Source organism: Epinephelus moara, chromosome 8 (genome assembly GCF_006386435.1).
Source record: "Epinephelus moara isolate mb chromosome 8, YSFRI_EMoa_1.0, whole genome shotgun sequence".
NCBI classification, from domain to species: domain Eukaryota; kingdom Metazoa; phylum Chordata; class Actinopteri; order Perciformes; family Serranidae; genus Epinephelus; species Epinephelus moara.
The window spans coordinates 21,474,662-21,495,705 of NC_065513.1; the positions used below are offsets into that span (position 1 = coordinate 21,474,662).

General features: G+C 43.2%; 1 protein-coding gene across 1 annotated transcript; it reads right to left on the reverse strand.

The window, feature by feature from the left end:
* Window positions 1-3,526: 3,526 nt before the first annotated feature.
* On the reverse strand, window positions 3,527-20,503 carry si:ch211-225b11.4 (thyroid adenoma-associated protein homolog). Its single transcript, XM_050050027.1, has 31 exons — window positions 20,331-20,503; window positions 20,060-20,240; window positions 19,888-19,974; window positions 19,776-19,803; window positions 19,533-19,681; window positions 19,323-19,445; window positions 19,118-19,238; window positions 17,695-17,840; window positions 17,312-17,396; window positions 17,099-17,235; window positions 16,750-16,947; window positions 15,844-16,573; window positions 15,559-15,711; window positions 15,308-15,417; window positions 15,038-15,198; window positions 14,796-14,953; window positions 14,262-14,426; window positions 14,008-14,156; window positions 13,765-13,902; window positions 13,577-13,681; window positions 13,288-13,488; window positions 13,052-13,202; window positions 12,260-12,512; window positions 11,616-11,852; window positions 11,301-11,505; window positions 8,951-9,139; window positions 8,004-8,263; window positions 7,745-7,900; window positions 5,955-6,221; window positions 5,662-5,864; window positions 3,527-5,564 (listed from the first exon to the last, which is right to left on the reverse strand). Exons 1-31 carry the CDS (start codon window positions 20,447-20,449, stop codon window positions 5,317-5,319), a joined length of 5,613 nt encoding a protein of 1,870 aa, XP_049905984.1. The 5' UTR covers window positions 20,450-20,503; the 3' UTR covers window positions 3,527-5,316.
* Window positions 20,504-21,044: the final 541 nt, after the last annotated feature.

Below are 21,044 nucleotides of genomic sequence, written 5' to 3' on the forward strand. Positions count from 1 at the left end.
GGAGGAGGAGCTGCCCTTTGCAGCACAAGCACCCTCAAGGTCCTAAAGCCTCACCACGTTAGTAACGTACGCACACACACACTCAGGAAATAGCATCAGCTGCAAAACTGTCTGCCAACTTATCATGGCATGCAGCCTTGTAGGAATAAACACGTCGTCAAAACAGTCAGCAGGGGAAGGCAACTAAGTTCATTCACATTTTTGTTCCAGTTTGCAAAAAAATAATAAAAATAAAAAAGCAGATTTCTTATGGTCACTTCTGTAATTCATCCTCAAACGTTTTCCTTCTCCCCATCCAACAACATTTCCATGCTCATTAGAGTTTCTGAGCTTGTCTATAAATAACTGCTCTGCTTTCCATTTTCATTTGAAAATACACTGAGTCATTACTTTCCATTTATAATCCACATCCAACTGCAGAGTCTTATCTGGCTCTGAGTGCTTGGTGCATCCGTCCAAACCCAATCTTCCTGTTTCCCAGGCTTCCTCTCCACCAAATGAGGCCTGTTTTTCCTCTGGCCTTGGTCAGAAGAAGAGGGCTCCACAGAGGCAGATAGGGGACAGCTGCCAGTAGTGTTTGCATGTATGTGCCTGTGCGCAGGGAGCTGTATACGCACAGCAGAGAGGCCCTGTGTCATTGTTGGCTGACTGGTAAAGAGGGCAGCCAACGCCTGAGTCAGTCAATGTTCACTAAGCCACTTTTCAAATAGACGCTTGCCCGGTTTTCGGGCAATTACTAGTGCAAACACACAGCATCTGTCTGGCATTCTCCATCACACTCCGCTCATTCAGGGTTATAGGGGGCAGGAGCCCCTCCCAGCATGCACTGGGTGGAACCACAAGTCACCACACAAGGGTGAACACATTTGGGACTGAGCCAACTCATACCTATGGATGCCCATTTCTACCACTAAAAGAAAGGGGGAGGGGGGGGGGGGGGTAGGTGGACAGTTTTAAATTTCAGATGTTTTGAACATGCAGAATGAATAAAAAACATTAAAAATATAGGTAAGGAAAACAAAACCAGAATACACAGATTCAGTAAACAAGTATTTCATGCAGTTCTGACAAATACAAAGTTGAGATAGAAAATAAAATAATAAAAAGATATATAAAAATACCCATGAAAAGTTTATCATAGCAACGTTTTATTTTCCAGGCAGAGATGGTCTTCCAGAAATTCATTAACTGAGCTAATGTCAAGTGATTTACTAAAGGTTGTGAAGACTATTTCATAATCATTAATGTACTGTCTCAAATTCATCTCACTATATCATAAATCTGACTCCATTACCCAATATTCATCTTTTTGTCGTCTTTTTGACTTTGTACATTATAATTTTGAATTACCATGACTGTGTGTTGAGTGTTTTTGTTTCGTCATTTCTGACTTTTAAGAAATTGACTTCCAGATTTGTCAAGTTAGGCAACAGTTCAACAATTTTTGACACTTTTTATTTTTAAGTAGTCAGAACACACCAAATTACACCATAATAGACACACACATTGTACAGGGCTCATTATTTACAGAGAAATGCTTTGCACAGTGGCACAGTAGCCCTTTGTTTGCAATATGCTTTAATGGAGATTTAAAGCTTTGGAAAATGGAACTCAGGAAAGAGAAAGACAAACATTTTATAGTTCGCTTTATTATATTCAGCAAAACAGCTCTTAAAAAATCTAAATGCATTTCATTCATCAAGATTTGTTACTGTATTTCTATTGGTAGAGTAAAAAACATTTGACTTTGCAGTTTTTCACCTGAGGAAAGAGGATCCACTTGTGACACAACAGTGGAAAAACACTCCTTCATGCTCCAAATGGTACACATGTCTGTATGCATGTACACACACCCAGTAAAAGTGGTTGTACTTACTTGGCCTTATTCCCTGTTGCCACAGTTAGTTAATCATTTAATTAGCAGCACGTAGGCGTACTGAAAGCCCAGAGACTCTCAGGAACAAAAAGCAAAGGCTTTTATTAAGCCAGATGGTCATTTTCCAGTTTTATACACACTTTGCCTTCAGTAAATTTCCAGCCCTTCTCAAACTTTGTTTTCAAGGTTGAGGAAGAAGACACAATATTGCACATGTCGTTCAAGCGGATAAGATTCTGTGTCTTTTGATTAAAATGATGCCTTTGTTTTCAGGCATACTGACAAGCTGCCAAGATATCAAGCCACACATTTTTCCAGCCTTTGTCTTGAAGTAGAGCAGAGTTCAAGCCCCCATTTGTATTTTAAAGAGACTGTGTTTTGAAGGTTTTTCTTAAATGACTCATAAATCTATGAAACTGAAATATATGGGTTTGTTTTTGTCTGGTAACATCAATACAGTCAGCAGCACACATCTTTCATCAACAAACAGATACTGTAGGTGACATGGAGCGTGGGATAAATCAAACTTTGGGAGATATCTTGATAAGACGATTCAAGGTTTGTCCAAAAATGTTGTCACAGTTTTGACCGACAAGGTTCATTATCTAGCATTTCCTTATCTTGTCACGTCAACATGATGCACAATGTGTCAAGAACAGGACAAGAATCACCTGTAGCTTCCTCAGAGGCACGCTGTCACCTCAGAGATTTGTGCACCAGGTGTTAATTATGATGTTGGCTGTAGGGGAACAGATTGCGTAAGCTTTATGTATGAATCATTAATACAAGATTGATGTCATAGCTGTTGCATAATCTAGATGTTAATAAGCACATGATGCTTCATGCATACACCATGGAAACTTTAACTGATATAGAGATACCTCCTGTACATACAGAGACATACAGAGAGTAAAAAAAATAACTCTGTTGGTTTACAGTCATATGTTGATAAATCTGTTGATATTATTCTGATAATTTAATCACCTCTGACAATACTAATGTGACATCAAAACTGGTATTGAATACTGACTCTTTTTTAAAGGTACTGAACCAAAGTCAGAAATTCCAGTATCATAACAGCACTTAAAAGGACATAAAAGTTCTGACGATACAACAATAAAACTTACAGACACTTATAAAGGTCTAGTGTAGAGGACTACATTTGGATTGAAATCGCGTGGGTCCCAACACAAATCTCACAGGAATGGGCGGCTTTATCTTTGCCGCGGGTGGGATCAGGCATCAAAAAAACATGTGCAGGTCCCAGAGAATAATTAACATGAAGGATGCAGAGGTCAGCAAGTGAAGTGGAAAAGGAGCTAAAAGCAGGGCATTAGAAAACAAAGGAAAGGCAAGGCAAACTGGATATTTGGATTGTTTTATGAATATTACTGATAATAATAATTACACTGAGTCCCAAAGACACCAGAATAACTGTAATTATGAGTGTAATTACGCACTAGAATGTGATTTCACTACTTATTACCGACAGGTATGCGTGTCTTTAATACCACAGTAAAATCAGGTGTTCTCTCTGTAGGATGGCAGAAGACAGCAGAGGAGATACCTGTACACCAACGTAACTGGCCTGGACAGGCGTAAAAAGATCTACAGGCTGAGATCGATGCAGACAGGCGTAAAAAGATCTACAGGCTGAGATCGATGCAAAAAATGGTCAGTTTATTTCATTTTATTATTTTATGTTATTGTTTCTGCCTTTAATGGATAGGACAGTGTAGTGTGAAAGGGGGGGGGGAGAGAGAGAGAGAGAGAGAGAGAGAGAGAGAGAGAGAGAGAGAGAGAGAGAGAGAGAGAGAGAGAGAGGCAATGACACGCAGCAAACGGCTGCAGGCTGGAGTCGAACCTGGGCCGCTGCAGCAATGACAGTGCCATTGTACATGGGGTGCCTGCCCTATCCACTAAGCCACTGATGCCCCAATAGTCAATTTACTTAAGACATCTGTGCACAAAAATAAAGGTGCTCGAAAGTGCAAAAATAATAACAAGTGAATAAAAAGCTTGTGGACCTTTTTGAGGCTGTCCAGCCCAGTTGCATTGGTGTGCGGGTATCTCCTCTGCCATCCTTTCTTGTTTGTCTATTGTAACGCACCAAAGACAAACTTTTTTGATGCTTTAAGTAAGCGCAGTTTCACAGCACCCCTAAGACTTTGCTGGATGGCAGAAGACTCCATCTATTGATACTGTGAAGGTATGTTTGGTCAGAATGTTTGCATGTGCAGGCAGGAGCTGACACACGGGAGCAGGTGGTAATGGTCAGAAATTCAGCGGAAGCGGGCAGGAGTGGGATGAGGAAACCAGTCCTGCACAGGGCTCTGGTCCAGTGTGTAGGATTAAGAGGCATCTAGCAGTGAGGTTGCAAAACTGGACCTTCTCTTGTGTCCCAAGCGTGTGGTAGAACTATGGTGGCTGATGCGAAAATGCAAACTGAGCCGAGTGTGTGGTTTGTCCATTCTGGAAGAACAGAAACAACATGGTGGACTCTGTTGCAGAGGACCCGCTCCATATGTAGACATGAACGTCTCATTCTAAGGTAACGAAAATGCAACGATTCGTATTTTCAGGTGATCATAAACAAACATAGTTATTATGATTATTATGTACCATTTCTGCCAAAAGATGCCCCTAAATCCTACATACTGGACCTTTAACCAAAGCTCAACCATAGTTTGCACAAAGTCATGTGTGTCAGTGTTTGTTTCATACTGAGAGCCGCGCCTCTCAAACAACAGCAGTGGGATATCTGGTGATGTAAGACTGCTCTGGTGTGTGTGGTCCCTCGTATAGCAACCGACAGCTTTCTATCAGATCCAGTCAATCATCTTCAGCCCTCGTGTGGTTGGGAAAATGGACACTTATCCAGGCAGAAGGTCTCTAATGGACCATCAAAACATACACTTTATTCCCCTGCAAGGCACCAAGCGGCCAATTTCTCCAGACGCTATTGCATTACATCACCGCTGCTACTGTTGCTGCTGAGACATGACAAACTGCTTGGAACAATAGAGGACAGGAGCACTGCTCTGGGACTGAGGATTATTGCCTTGAAGCAATGGTGATCATAAAATCAGACCTGAGGCTATTTTGGTGGCTGCACCTCGGCATAAAAAAGCTTATAAAACTGAACAAAGCACCAGAAAATGTTATGTTATGATCCCTTATTTAAAAGCACTGTGAGGAACATGGCACCCAATGCCCACAGGGTTTCTTCTCTGTGGGGGTAATATGATGAAGGATACTAGTAACTGCAGCCACTGAGCTCTTACATAACCTGGCCAGCTGGTGTACTGCAGCATCAGCAGTACTTAAGTCAAGACTAACGTTGCACACGTAGATGTCATAAGCATTCTTGAAATACCCACAGGTAATTTCATCCCAAAAGACTGTGCTCACTGAGTGTGCAGAAAAAGCCCCTCCTTGCATCACAGTGGCAGCTCCCCAGCCACAGCAGCTGTTACGACAGACGGAAACTGGACACCTCTCGGACTGAGCACACCACAGACTTCTTGTAAACTTATTTGCAATGCCGAAGGATCACAAAGGTGTCGTAGATTATCAGATGTTTTCAACAGCTGGAGGAGAAAGGCAGCCCTGGTGAGCAGGCCACACAGGGTGCAGTGGAAACGGGGGTCGATGAGTAGAGCCAGCCAGGCTGGGGTCAAAGTATCAGCTAGAGGGAGAATAAATCATTACAACACAGAACAGTTAAAATTTACTGCATATATTAAACATTGTCTGAGGTTCAGACTGACAAACTAATGTGGTACCTGGCTGGAGCTCTCTGCAGACTGCAAGGCCGTCTAGCACCTGTGCAGCACTCTCCTCTGCCCACACACTCAGGCTCTGTGCCACAGCAGAGGATTCAGAGTATCTCTCAGTCATCTGCAGCAGGTAAGGCAGCACATGTGCACACATCACAGAGGGCTCTGCAAACACATTGGCCTCATCCTGCTCATACAGACTGGAACACCTGAACAGGAGAGCAGTGATAACAGTTAAGCAACACTCAATTAAGGCTGCTCTGTTTGTACAAGTGTATTGATTCAGTGAGGCAACATACCCTGTGTCTGAGGCCTCTCTCAGCACAGATCTGAGTTCCAGCTTAGGCAGGTGACACAGCAACACCTCCAGTGTGCCTGGGGTATCCCAGCATTCCTCCAGGAGCAGGTCCAGTAGGAGCGGCAGAGCCTGGTTCACCTGCATAAAGTAGATGCTCCTCTGACTTTCTCCTTTTCTCACATGGTGCAGCATGGAGGTGAAACAGGCTGCTTTTAACCTCACCTGCTGGCTTTGGTCCTGCAGCAAGTACAGACCCGTGTTGATCAACCTAAACCAGAAAGATTCAGCAATTTTATTTGTATATGTTCATCAGAGTCTATAACTTGACATCATTGTATGACTGTCTTCACACTATGGGGCGCTGAATGTAAACATGCGATTACAAATTTCTAGCTTAAATATTTTCAATATTGGGGTGACTTTCCTCACGTTTTTATTAAATTCATAAAATTTAGATAATCTGTGGGGAAAAAAAAATCTTTCTCCGACTCCTTGTATTGCTCCTAATGGCATTATATGCACAGGAATGAAAAAACAACCATTCAGAGTGGAGGAGTCTCTAATACAGCTGTCAATTATGTTGATCACAGCTCCTAAACTCCTGTCACACTGTCAAACTAGGCAGCACTGATCAAATATAAATCAAGATTCTGTTACTGCATTGCCTATTTCTCTCCTCAAATGTTTTCAGAGACATATTTTAGTGTACTGTTTAGCTGTACAATGAGACAGTTTGCTCCAGGCAATGGGCAGTGCTTGGTACTCCAGTTGAGTCTTTCCAACATGGCGTCCAGGTCACAAACTTTCTCATTACACAGCTAAACAGTACACTGAAATACGTTTTTTGATAACATTTGCAGAGAGAAATAGGCAATGCAGTGTCAAAATCTTGATTCATATTTAATCAGCGCCTAGTTGACCGAGCTGTGACTGACATGATTGACAGCTATGTAAGCGACTCCTCGGTTCTGATTGGTTGTTCTTGGTGAGCTGTGGTTGATTCTGGCAAATGCCATTAGAAGCTGTAGGAAGGGGATGAGAGGCATGATTTTTATTTTATTTTTTTACAGACTACAGGACAACAATAAAAAAAGGCAATATAATGAGGTATGGAAGGACATTTATGACGTTCTAAAAGACTGAAAATATAAATGATAATAATATTAATAAATTTAAAAAAGACAGAAAAAAGGAATAAAAGAGGCTGTCATGACTGGAAAGGGAACGGGGAGATCCGGTGTAGTTTACAGGACACAGAACTTATATAATGTGTGTTTGTGTAGGTGAGTGGATCGGGTGTTTATGGTGGTCGGGGGGCTGGGGAGGGGGTGAGAGGTGTTATGTGTAAAATGAACAAATGTGGTGTGAATGTACATGTAACTTATGCTTTGTGTGTAGTGTATGAAATACAACGATGTTTACCTCCACCAGTTAGTAAATTGTTTCCCATCTTATACACCAAAGTACTGAACACATGTTTGTCAGTTTATCATTATTATAATGAAATTGTACGCAAAACCTTGTGGTGGAAAGCATGAAATCAAATATTGAAATGTTAATCTAAATATCAAGTTTAAACCTAAATGTTAAATCTAATTTACTGCGCGGTCCCTCAGCCTCACTCCCCACTGCTAGGACACTACTGAACCATAGCGACTGTAACAGCTCTAATTCAGCCAGTGCAAACCTCATGAATTTCCGTCTCAACTGTTAAAAAAAATTGCTAAATATTCAAAATAAATCAGCTAGGAAATTGTAACCAAATTTTTTTTTCTGACACCCCATACACACCTGATCATGGTGGCATGCAGAGCGCTTTGGCTCATTAGAGGAGCTGCGGCCACACACAGAGCTTCAGCACACGCCATCCTGAGCACTTCAGGAGCGTCTGGGGATCGGTGGCATTCCAACACGCTACACCAGCGCTCAAACATGGATAACTTTAAACTGATTCACACAGAGATAAGAAGAAAATCAGAGCTGCAGGGAAGTGTTCTAGTACAATGTGTGACTCTAGTGAAGTAAAAGAGGCAATAAAATATGTAAAAACCTGGAGTCTGAGCTGTGGGAAAGCAGCAGGCTGGCAGCATAAAGAGCCTGGGATAGAAACTCTGGCCCCCCTCGCTGGTCCTCAAGGTCCCTAAGCAACAAATCCAGACACTCTGGCAGAACTGGCTCCTCCAGTGGGGCCCACTGAGGAGGATGTTGGGGTAAAATAGAATCACCTCCGGCCATCGCTGCCACCAGAGCTCCGATGTAGGTCCTGCGGTACTCCAAACTGTGGCTCAACAATGCCTCCCTCAGGTTTGACTGGAGATAGAAAGCATTAGTATAGTCCTTTAATTTACTTGTGCAATTACCAGTGTGCTTTTAAATGCCAACCAGGTTTACTCCGACTAGTCTTCAACATAACTGCATATCACACTAATGTAAAGAATGATGTTTTTTTGCAAATATAAATAAACAACACAAGTAAAATACTTGGACCATTTCCTCAAAAAAATAGCAACAACTTTACATTTACTATTATTATATTAAAACTAAAATCAGATACATGAAACCCGGCTCCTCTAGTCCATCTAAATGATGTAATAAATGTAAATAAGGGCTGTAAAATGAGCATGAACAGTAGTTCCCATCCTTATCCACGGTCTATAAATATGCAGTACCACATCTGAACGAGCTTATCTCAAAGAGAGTCAGTTAAACAGGACACAGGATGTACATGGGAAGGGTGGTCTAGATAATGTAACATGTCCGAGAGTTTATCTAAATGACCTATATGAACAGCAAGTAATAAAAGCTTATAGACACACCCTTTCTTATGTCAGAGGGAGAAAAAAATCTGCAGCCAGATTTTAGATTTCATTTTATCAAAGCTTCCCCAGTTTCCTCACATTGTGCTGTTGGAGGGCGGTTATACTGAAAGCTGTTCAACAGGTTTTTAGAGAGGTTGTTTTCTTCATTCTGCAGTCTCCGGAGCAGATCATGTCTCACCTGCAACACCCTCCGGATCACCTCTTTCAAACCGGTCTGCTGCGAGCCCCGCACATCCGCCACCCATGTAACCAATGAGAGCCTCAGATCAGGGCTTGCTGCAGAGAAGTTGTTCCAGATTTGACAGGCCCATTTCAGATCTGAACATAGGAAGTGGATGGCTTGTTGATGGAAGGATGACAACCCGATCTGCGGAGGTGATATAGATACAGCATGAGAAAAAACATCTGCAGGGGCATCCTGGTAGCCTTGTGGTTAAAAGTACCATATCATCTCAGTCAGCTTCTTACTATGAGTGATGCATGAATGCACTACTTTCTGACATTTTTTACAGAGCCCCGAAAGGTCACAGCAAGATTTTTTTTTTCTGAATTACTTTTGCATTACAAGGTCTTTTTATACAATAAATCACAGATACAATTAGAAAAGCACAATATAAAGCAACAAAAGTTCAGAAAAAAAACTTATCAGATTTTTTAAATCATGAGTTTGATGCTTTAAAACTCAGTCTATCTGTGTCATCAGGAAGGGGATGTGGTTTCATCGCATCTGACTGACAACAGAATACAACAACCACAACACGTCATCATTTGATTCAAATGTTGCTAAATCCTGATTGGTGCACAAAAATACACAACACTGCGTTTTTCAAACTAAGCTTGTCCACTTAAACTCAGTTAGAAGAGCACTGACAAAACTGCACAGACAGAAATATGTCACGTGAAATCACCTAAACTGTTCAAACAAAAAATGTGTTCATATATGAATCCATCATTTTTAGTAAAATGCTGACCTAGGGTCTTTAAAACACACAATATAAATGCGATGTCCCCCCGTTCAATTCGGGTTGCTGGATGGTGTCTCCCCAGTGATGGTGCACTTCTACACTGCCATCATTAAATCCATCCTCACTTCCTCCATCACCATCTGGTACTCTGCTGCCACTGCCAAGGACAAGGGCAGACTGCAGCGCATCATTCGCTCCGCTGAGAAGGCGATGGCTGCAATCTTACATCCCTCCAGGACCTGCACGCCTCCAAGCCCCCGATGTGGACAGGAAAGATCGTGGCTGACTTCTCCCACCCCAGACACCAACTCTTTGAACCACTCCCTCTGGCAGAAGGCTGCGGTCCATCAGGACCAAAACAACAGTTTCTTTCCGACTGCAACTGGCGTCTTCACATCCATCTATGTGCCTTACATTAATGCACATCTTTGAGACTGTATGTTATACTCTTTAAGTTTTTTTCATATTTTTATATATTTTTTTACATTCTATCCTACATTTATGGGTCTTGATTTTTGCAATACTTGTTTTTATTATTTAATTTCATTTTCACTTACTGTTTTTATGTATGCACCAATACACCAAAGCAAATTTCTTGTATGTGAAAACCCACTTGGTCAAAAACTGGATTCTGATTCTGATATTCCCTGGCTATCTATGTACACCAATAAGCAACAACATTTAAACCACTGGCAGGTAAAGTAAATAACATTAATTATCTCATTACAATGCAGTGTTTTGCTGGGAAACCTTTGGTCTTTACATTCACGTGGATGCCACCTGACATGCTCCAACCCCCAAAACACAGTTGCAGACCAAGTTCACCCCCCTCACTCCTAGATGGCAGTGCCACACTGCTAAAACTGCTCAGGCGCCCAGTAGCTCTGTGAGTAGAGCAGCCGCCCCATGTACAAAGGCACTGTCCTTGCTGCAGCAGTCATGGGATTCGATTCCAGCCCATATCCCTTTGCTACATGTCATCCCCCCTCTCTCCCACTTTCTTACTTGGTCTGTCATATCTAATAAAGGCATAAAAAGCCCCAAAAACTGCTCATGAATTCCCCGAGGAATGTGACTAAGAGCTCAAGGCATCAACATGGCCTCAAATTTCCAAGATCCCAATATGATGGCGCATCCATGGGACATGCTGGTACCCCACCTCACAACCCACAAAATTCAAAGGATCTGCCACCAATGCCCCGGTGCCAGACACCACAGGACACATCCCTGTCTTGCGTCGATGCCTCAACAGATAAGGGCCAAGTTTTATCTAAGGAGGCCCCACTGTAGATGGGGGTACCTCTGGGATACCGGCACGTCCCACGGATGCTAAAACAGATTGGGATCTGGGGTGTTTTGAGGCCAGGTTGACGCCTTAAGTTTTTTGTCATGTTCCTCAGGCTATTCCTGAACAGTTTTTGCCATGTGGCATACTGCATTGTCCTGCTGGGGGGTTTAATGTTTAGGCTGATCTGTGTATATTTAGCAATAAAAGGCTAAAATGTTCCCTCTATGTCCACCTTTTATACACATTAGAAGTACAAGAGCATGTGCGTCACACACCTGAAGCTCCTGTTGAGGTGTCTGGAGGTCTTGCATGAGGGTGTCACTGAGCTTTGACAGGTAGGTCTCACAGCAGAGTCTTCTTAGTGAGTCCACCACTCCGAGGTAGGCCCCTCTCACTAGTGGGCAGTGCTGAGCTTCAGTCACCAGCCACAGTGAGGCCTCCACCCTGCGCAGCACATCACACAGGTCAGCTGAAGGGACACTGGGGACAGAAACACAGCAGGATTTCAAAGCCTGATGAATGAGAACACCGGGCATCTTAAAAGCCTCAAAGTGTGTGATGAATGAATAAACAGCCCTTTATAGTCTCACCTGACAGTGCAGAGCGCTCTCTCTAGGGTAGCTTTGATCTGCAGCAGCTGTCCGTGGAGCCGGTTGTGACAGCAGCGCTCCTGTGGACGGGGCAGTTGAGCCGTCAGTTTGATGAGGATGTTCATGTACTCTGAGGGGGGAGTCATGGCAACCAAAGCCTTCGAGGCCATCACTCTCACACTGTAAATAGGGCTGGCAGACAGCTGGAGCAAAGGAGGCAGGAAGTCCGACAAAGTTCTGGCAGAGGAAAGTCAGAGAAGACACTCACTTGGTCAAGTCATATTCAGTATGGAGATTCATACATGCACAAAACTTAGTCCTTCCCCACTGCTATGTGTGAATACAGAATACGACGATAACCAATTAGAGAAATAGCTCATTTTGGGAAATAAGTCTATTTGCATTCTTTCTGCAAGTAACAAAGTCTGCGTTATACACGTCATATTTTGTTTGTTTAATCCTTGAAAAAGAAGTGCAATGTAAAAAATGTAAAAATGACAATGCGGTAGTTTTCTGGGGGCGATGTGCCGGATAAATTCTTGGCCAAAAGCTACAACGTTTAGGCCTGGATAAAAACCACTGCTATAAAGAATTAAAACATTTCACCAGACTAAACTGTCTTGTGATAAATAAACAATAATCACTCTGTTGAGTCCTGGACACCAGGCTGGAGTTGGGCTAACAGGGTCAGGATGGGGAAGAGCGATGGTTGGAGGTGTAGCTTGGCCTCATTGGGTGGACCCTGGAGGTCTTGTGCTGCCCCTCTCAGCTCGCCCAGGAGGAAGGGCTGGAGTGCAGGGTAGTGGATGAAGAAAGCAAGTGGGGACATGCCGTGCTGGGCAGGGCCTCCCTCCTCACTGCTGGGCCGCTGGCCGAGCATTCGTGAGCACAGAGAACCTGGAAACAGATTTTAATTACTGTAGTATCAGCACTGGTGGAATGTAACTAAGTACATTTACTAAAGTACTGTACTTCAGTACAAATTTCAGGTACTTTTACTTTGAGTATTTTCTCATGACACTTTCTGCTTCTACTCCTCTACACTTCAGAGGGAAAGTCTGTACATTTTACTCCACTACAATCATTTGATAACTTAAGTCACTAATAACTTTACAAATTGAGATTCTTGTGAACAAACCATATGAAAACATACATGAACATACATCTACATCTATGATAGTAAACTTATTATCTAATTGAATAATATCAGATTTTCTGGGTTTTGGACTGTGATCATGCAAAACATGCAATCTGAAGTTAATTTGGCTTTGTGAAACTGCAATGGGCAGTTTTTATTATTTTCTGCCATTTCATAGACTAGTGATAAACCAATTATTTGAGAAAATTACAGGCAGATTGATAAGATCTTGCCCTAATGCAATCTTTCATACCTGTATCATAAATACAGACTAAAAGTAAATGTACATGTGTCTCACTGTAAAGTTGCAGGGCAGCATTCCTCATGGCCCAGCAAGGAGAACTGAGCAGAGTGAGTGACAACATGGCTACAGCAGGAGCAAAGTGAAGGACAGCTACTCCCAGACCAGAACCGCGAACCAGGGCCTGCAGAGTGTGAACCGCACACACCTGTAAAGGGAAGAACAATTACGTAGCCACATTCGTCTTCGTGGTTTTGACCAAGATTGTCATTCTTGCTGCTGTGTCTACAAACCTGTGGCAGGTCCAGTGTTTGGTCCCAGTTGTCGGGTAGAGGGGTTCTGGCTGTCTCCAGTAAGGTTTGCATGCTGTGGGCTAACAGTGGTCTTGCTTTACTGGCCTCTTCTGCTGACACAACGCAGAGGATGAGCATAGGCAATCCTGCAGCCCGCCGGGTCACAGAGGTGGAGCGAGGTGACCGCACCACCTGCAAACCCTACAAAGAGACAGGAGAGGAAATATAACTGTGAGCCAGTAGTCCATTTATTCATGAAAAATGCATGTAAGCACCTATAACCACTCACTTGTTTCAACATGTTGGCTGGGATATCTCTAAGCTCTGGATCACTGCTGCTCAACAGAGAGGCACAGAACTTGGTGAAGCCTGCACAGCATCCCTCTACCGCCCCCTGGTGAAGAGAAATGCTTTTCTTAAAGGAAGGAGTTGATGTGATTCAGCATTGATGCCTCTGAATAGATTCATAAAACATACCCAGTGCCGACATTTGAGAAGAATATTCTTGAACACTTTTGACGCTCTCCATAGATCGTCTTTTGTTAGGAGGCACATGCTAGGTTTGGATCCAGTGAGAATTTTCTCCACCAGAGAACCTAAAAAGATTCCTATTTCCTAACAAGAAAACATGAAAGCAAGTCATTTTGATAAAAAAAATACACATGCAGCAAATATGCTCAGCTGAAATGTCAGGTTTAAGCCACCTTCCTTCTGTTTTACCTTGAGCGAGACCCAGCAGCAGGTGAGGACGAGGCTGTGCTCCTCAGATAGAAGGACACACTCCTCTCCATCCCCATCGCCTCCTCCAGACTCCTGGGCTATCAGAGAGCTGATGGCGTTACCCATGTCACAAAAAGAAGGGGGCGCATCTAAGACAGAGGAAAGCAGTTTTAATGCGTAGTATGTCTAAATAAAACTGAAGTGTGGTGTACCTCACCCCAATTTAGTATTGATTCTGTAGTTTGCTCTGTTACCCTTTTCAGTGGCACAAGCATCCTGGTCTCCATACAGGACACCCAGCAGCAGCAGAGACATATTCTCCAGCAGGACCAGTACCTTCATGGTCAGACTGTGGTCAAGTGTGTCGTAGACACTGCTGGGAGCATCAAGCAAACACCTCTGGAGGGCACTTAGAACACCTGGAACATAATTCATGACAACACTATCATGTTTAGCAAGGTAAAATTACTGCTTTTGGCAACAGAGAGCACAGATAAGTTTCAGATCCCTGTCAAAAAGGGCTGTCTGTTTGTGAAGTACTGAGCATATGACTGGATGATGAGACTTGGATTATACTCTATGAGTTGTGTGAGAGTTTGTAAACAGATATTTTGATATAGTTTTGCTGTTGTTAAACATGAAGAATTTTCTCCATTTTTTGATTCTTCCTGCAGCCTTGGATGCATGTGAAAAATACAATGTTTTCTTCACAAATTTAACATAACACAGGGGGAGTAACTGATGTGCAAATGATCATTTAGGGGGTGAAGTATTAATTTAAGTCTCACCATGTATGGGCTTGGTCCTGGCAGCAAGCATCATGTCAGCCTTGGCTGTTAGATAATGCTCCTCCAGCTCCTTCACCAGGAATCTGACCATGTGGGAGGCTTTGGTGTTGCTTCCACTGTTATTGTTCGGCCCGAAGTCCTCAGGCTGGTCTTGTGATCTACAGAGGAATGACTGATTATTAACCTTTGTATCTAAAGCAGGTCTTACTCTGAATGAGGGCATGTAGGAGTTAAGGGCTTACTTCTGAAGGAGGACCTTCATCATCAGCGCTCCCATTTGAGCCTCCTGCACCCGAGGACTGCACAGAAGCTGTTTGGTTCGTGTGAGTAACACTGCAGCAATGTCATCTGGAAAACTGGGTGGGAAAAACCTCAATAATAACCCAGCGGAGAGCTCCCGAATCTGTAAAAGAAAAAAAAAATCTTTATCTCTTTTCTAAAAATGTTCTCCAACTCCAATCATCCATTTGAAAAATATGAAAGAAACATGATGTAAGTTAAGGCAGCTCTACCTCATTCGTAGAATCTTCTAAACAGCTGATGAGGACCAGCTGTTTGGTCCTGCATGTGAAATCCCACTGTCCTCTTTGTCTGGCATAGTTAATAAGAGATCCCATATTCACTGAAAAAATGATTTCACAAAGCTCATTTAAATTCCAAGCCAAATTAATATAAAACAATATAAATTTTGGCAGGAATAACACATTATAGTGGTATAAAGAACAGATTAGTTTCTATGTTACTAGCCATTCTCCAATCTGACCTGGAGGCTGTCCCTTCTTTTTGTCTGGGCTCCAGGTGTCTGTGCAGGTCTCCAGCACGGCAGACAGCAACAGCAACGCAGTCTTCTTCCTCTGATAACTGTGTCCTGGGGCCAGATAGCTGTATGGAAGTTCACCCAACCATTCAACAAACCCTACATGGTATATGAAAAGGAAAGTATAAACATTTAAAGTGTAAAAGAAACCACAAATACAGTATGATAAATGTATATCAGTGTGTACAGGATAAAAGTAGAATATCAAACAGCAACTGTCAGTTATCTCACCTATTCCCTGCTCCAGTATATCCCGCTCCCTCTCTGAGTGGGTGTCGTCCCTTTTATTTTTGCCCTTCTGTCCTCTGACACGTGCCAAGCAGCCGTCTCTGATTCGAACCAGAAACCTCCTGACTCCAGCCTGGAAATGCTGTCGAAAAGGTGACGACTCACAGTTCAGGTTCTGAGGAATAAACACCCTCATTATCGACATCTCCTCTGTGGTCGGAACATCTTTTGTCTTTGGGCTGCAGCACAGGAGATTAAGAGCAGCGAGACGGACTTTGTCATCTGCAGATCCCAGAGCAAGCTGGAGGGTTTTGAAGGTTGAGCTCCCCTGCAGAGCCCAGGGAGAGCCTCCGGTCGTGGCTCGGTAGGAGCCTACGATGCAGGCCCAGGCGTGGAGGTGGCCGGGGGCGAATGGGTCCAGAGAGGCCAGCAGAGGGTCCACAGCAGAGGGGAAGACTTGAAAGGTGCAGGGCAGTAAGAGCATCGAGCTGTTGTTCTGTAGGAGAGTCACATCAGACGTGAGTGCCTCATGAAGGACATGCCGCCAATGCTTTGCCCAGTGATTGGCCACTTCCAGCTCAGTGTGTGAAGAGGACTTTTGTGAGCGATCACACAGCTCTCGCCTCTGCTGCTGGATCAGACACTTGTAAAGCTCTGAGCCGCATGGTGACAGGTGATTGGTTGACAAGCACTTCAGGAGGTGATTGGGTATTTCCGCATATTGATCCAGCACCTGATGAATAAAAGAAACGTTAAGTCATCATGAGCACTATTGACGACATTATTAACACTGTAATAACTCTTTAAGGAACAAAGAAAACAGTTGTCTTCACAGACTTAACATAACACAGCGTAAGTAGTTGATACACAGACGGTCATTTGGGGGTTGAATACTCCTTTAATCCTCACCATGTCAGTACCCAGATATGGCAGCAGGGCACGAAGGCGATGATACTTGGCTTTGGTTTCCCAGGGTAGTTTGATTATACGCTGAAGTTGAGTAAAGTACAGAGTCTTCTTTGTGTCACCAAAGTGCTCACAGTCCATCTCATAGAGGTCCAGCAGGAGAGAAAAGGCACTGCGCACAAATTCTGACACACCTTCCACCTGTTAACACACGGAAAGACAGATGTCACTGAACAATCTTGGCAGTAATATGTCTTTAAATCATTTGAGAAGCTAAGATGAGGCCCACTCTGGCTATTATCCTGCATTATTTGTTCAACTGCAGTAACAGAGTGATGTTAATGTGACTCACTGGGCTTTCAGCATTGGTCCAGATAATGTGAATGAGCTCTTGCTGCAGGCTGCTGTCATCAGGCAGAAGGCGATCGCCGGTCATCTTCCAGATATCGGCCAGACATTCTTTAACTTTCTTCAGCCACAGTGTTAAAGCTGCAACAACATGTCATATTTGAACAGGTGATACTGCCAGTTAAGTATATAAATAATCCACCTGGACGTTACTCACCTTCAAAGGCAAAGTAGAGACAATCCAGCTTCTCCCCACACAGAGCATAGACCACAGGAAACAAACCTTTCAGCAGTAAACACACCTGAAAAGAGGGAAACGATAAATTTAGTGATGAAAGCAAGCACAATGAAAATAAAATTTAAAAAAAATTTCACGAGCTGAAGAATTAATCTAAATATTATAGAAATCATAATATGGCAAAGTGAAATATCCAAATTGCAGGAGCTGCAATTTTTCGATCACATCATCATCATTCTTATATTTTTTCCAGTGAAAATGAAATGCAAAATTCCCTAAAATTGTGACTAATAATGCAATCGTGATTTTTTTTTTTTTTTTTTCATTTCACGCAGTCCTGCAAGAGCTTTTACTAAACTTACCTTTGTAGCATCCCTGTGTGAACTGACCAAGATGTGAGGTCGACAGCAGGTCAGGAGGCCCCTGCTCACAGCTAGCCTGTCCACTCCGTCCCTCACTGTTGGGCAACACTGTACCTGGAGAGCACCAACACTCAGCAGCCAGGGCTCTAAGAAATAACAAGAATAACAGCACTTTATTAGGTACACCTGTTCAACTGCTCATTAGCGCAAATAGCTAATCAGCAAATCATGTTGCAGCAACTCAGTGCATTTAGGCATGTAGACATGGTCAAGATGACCTGCTGAAGTTCAAACCGAGCATCAGAATGGGGAAGAAAGGTGATTTAAGTGACTTTGAACCCGGCATGGTTGTTGGTGCCAGGTGAGCTGGTCTGAGTATTTCACAAAGTGCTGATCTACTGGGATTTCCACGCACCACCATCTCTGGGTTTACAGAGGATGGTCTGGAAAAGAGAAAATACCCAGTGAGCAGCAGTTCTCTGGGTGAAAATGCCTTGTTGATGCCAGAGGTCAGAGGAGAATGGCCAGACTGGTTCAAGATGATAGAAAGGCAACAGTAACTGAAATAACCACTCATTAAAACCAAGGTCTGCAGAAGACCATCTCTGAACCAACAACATGTCGAACCTTGAAGCAGATGGGCTACAGCAGCAGAAGACCACACCAGGTGCCACTCCTGTCAGCTAACAACAGGAAACTGAGGCTACAGTTCACACAGGCTCACCAAAACTGGACAATAGAAGATTGGAAAAACGTTGCCTGGTCTGATGAGTCTGGATTTCTGCTGCCACATTCAGATGGTAGGGTCAGAATTTGGTGTAAACAACATGAAAGCATGGATCCATCCTGCCTTGTATCAACGGTTCAGGCTGCTGGTGGTGGTGTAATGGTGTGGGGGATATTTTCTTGGCACACTTTGGGCCCCTTAGTACCAACTGAGCATGGTTTAAACACCACAGCCTACCTGAGTATTGTTGCTGACCGTGTCCATCCCTTTATGACCACAGTGTACCCATCTTCTGATGGCTACTTCCAGCAGGATAACGCACCATGTCACAAAGCTCAAATCATCTCAAACTGGTTTCTTGAACTTGACAATGAGTTCTCTGTAGCTATCATGTCAATATGGACCAAAATCTCTGAGGAATGTTTCCAGCACCTTGTTGAATCTATGCCACAGAGAATTAAGTCAGTTCTGAAGGTAAAAGGCGGTCCAACCTGGTACTAATAAGGTGTACCTAATAACGCAGTCAGTGAGTGTATATAGCTTTTATGCTTATTTGAATATAGTTCAGCAGAGAAAGAAATGGAATACAACTATTAAAATCTAATTACATTTTACCCACATGGGCACATACCTGGGTCAGTTTCCAAAATCTGCTTTGCTTGTGCTGTTTGTCCAGCAGTGATGGTTGTTACCTACCTGAGTGAGAGACCTGTAGCAGACTCCAGGCAGCAGCCTCTCCTGCTCTGCTCTCTGACGCTGTGTTGATCAGCATGGCCACAGCAGTGCCTGCCAAGAGACGAGTGTCCCTGTTGCAGCACTGCAAGACAGGACGCACTGACTGAGAAGATGAAACAAAGACAGCTACTGAACAAGTGACTGAACTGATGAATTGATAACAAACCTGTCCAAGTATTATGTCCATAAGAGCCTGCAGGATCCTCTGCACCGTTGGGTCCCTGTGCTCCTTGTCCCATACCAGAGGAGCCACTTCACTGGACAACAGCTGGAATATTTGCAAACACACCTGCAGAGATCACAGTTCTCAGGTCAGTGACACAGATCACACAGCAAGCCTGTGATGAATACAGTGCGCACACTGATTTCCATGTACCTTGACAGCAATGTAACACAGCGGTCCATCTCTCACTGACTCTTGTTGCAACACAACCAGGAATAACTCAGACACTTTATTCAGCAAAGACAGGAATGACTCTCGCCACACCTCACGACCAGCAGTGCTGTCTTCCAGGAACATACAGACTGAAAGCGTTAAACAAACAAAGTAAGTTGAGGAAAAACTTTCATAAGAAATCAGTGACAAGGTAATAACACATCATCTTTAGCCTGCACCAACCTCTCTGCAGATCCTCATAAGACAACACCTGAAAAAGAAGATGAGGGAAAAGTTATCTGCGATGCTTTTATGCAAACATATGACAAACACAAGTGAAGTGAGAGCTCTGTACCTGCTCAGTTTGGACTATGGAGTGCAAACACTGATGGGTTTCTCTAAAAACCAACTGCTGGTCCACCTTTGCCAGATGTTGCAACATCTGTCAAAGAAATATAAAGTTTCAATGAGACTGAATGATTTTGTTTTAAGCATTGCATGCTGAACAGACACAGTGTGGGGCTGACCTGGTCCACTTTGCGACAAGCAGTGGAGATGTTGACCATCTGCAGCTGCAGAGAGATGAGGAGCCTGACAAGAAGCTGGAGGTGTCTCTCCTCCAGACCCTGAAGCTGTGCCTCTGATGTTTGTCTCAGCAGCTGGACAGCCTCCTCCAAACAGCGCTCCTTACATCTTTTAACGGCACTCCTGTTCATGCGAGCATAATCATGCATCATAGTCATTCATAAATATGACAGATACTACGTTCTCAGACATGCTCAGACTGTATGTACCAACCTGGAGGATTCAGACAGTTTGTCAATAAAGAGCCTGAGTGTGTGGCTGACATGTTCAGCTGCTCGCTCCTCGGTGATCACACACTCCTGCAGACTTGTTATCAGGTTTTCAAACGACATTGTTTTATTAACTCCACTAAACAGAGCTCAGATGTTGTCAGACACATTGGCTGCACGCTGACATGCTCGTCACGTGACATAACTCTTATTCTACCATTCTTAGACCAGTGGTCATCGCAACATTATATCGACATGCTGCCATCTAGAGGCTGGTTGAGGGTAATTTTTTTTTTTTTTTTTTTACTCCAAAATAAATTGCCTCAGAAAAGACAGAAAAAAAACATAATACGATCTAGCAGGCATTCTTTGGCTCTTGCTTTAGAGGCACTGACTTCCCCAAGTCCCCCACATTTTTAAAATAATTGTTAGAGTAGATAACATGGATATATAGGCGGATAGGAGCAGTTATTTGTAAAATTCCTAAATGATATTTAATTGAATATTACAGCTTGATCTGAGACCTACAAACATGACTCAAACATGGCATGAGGATTTCTTGTACTACTGTACTTTTTGTGTGAAAAGTTTCTTCTTCTTCTTCTTATTATTATTATTATCATTATTACCTATATTTCAATAAATTTTGGAATGCTCTGTCTGCTCCCTGCTGACTCTTTAAAGCCAGCAAAAGACACACCTGTTTAGACAGGCATTT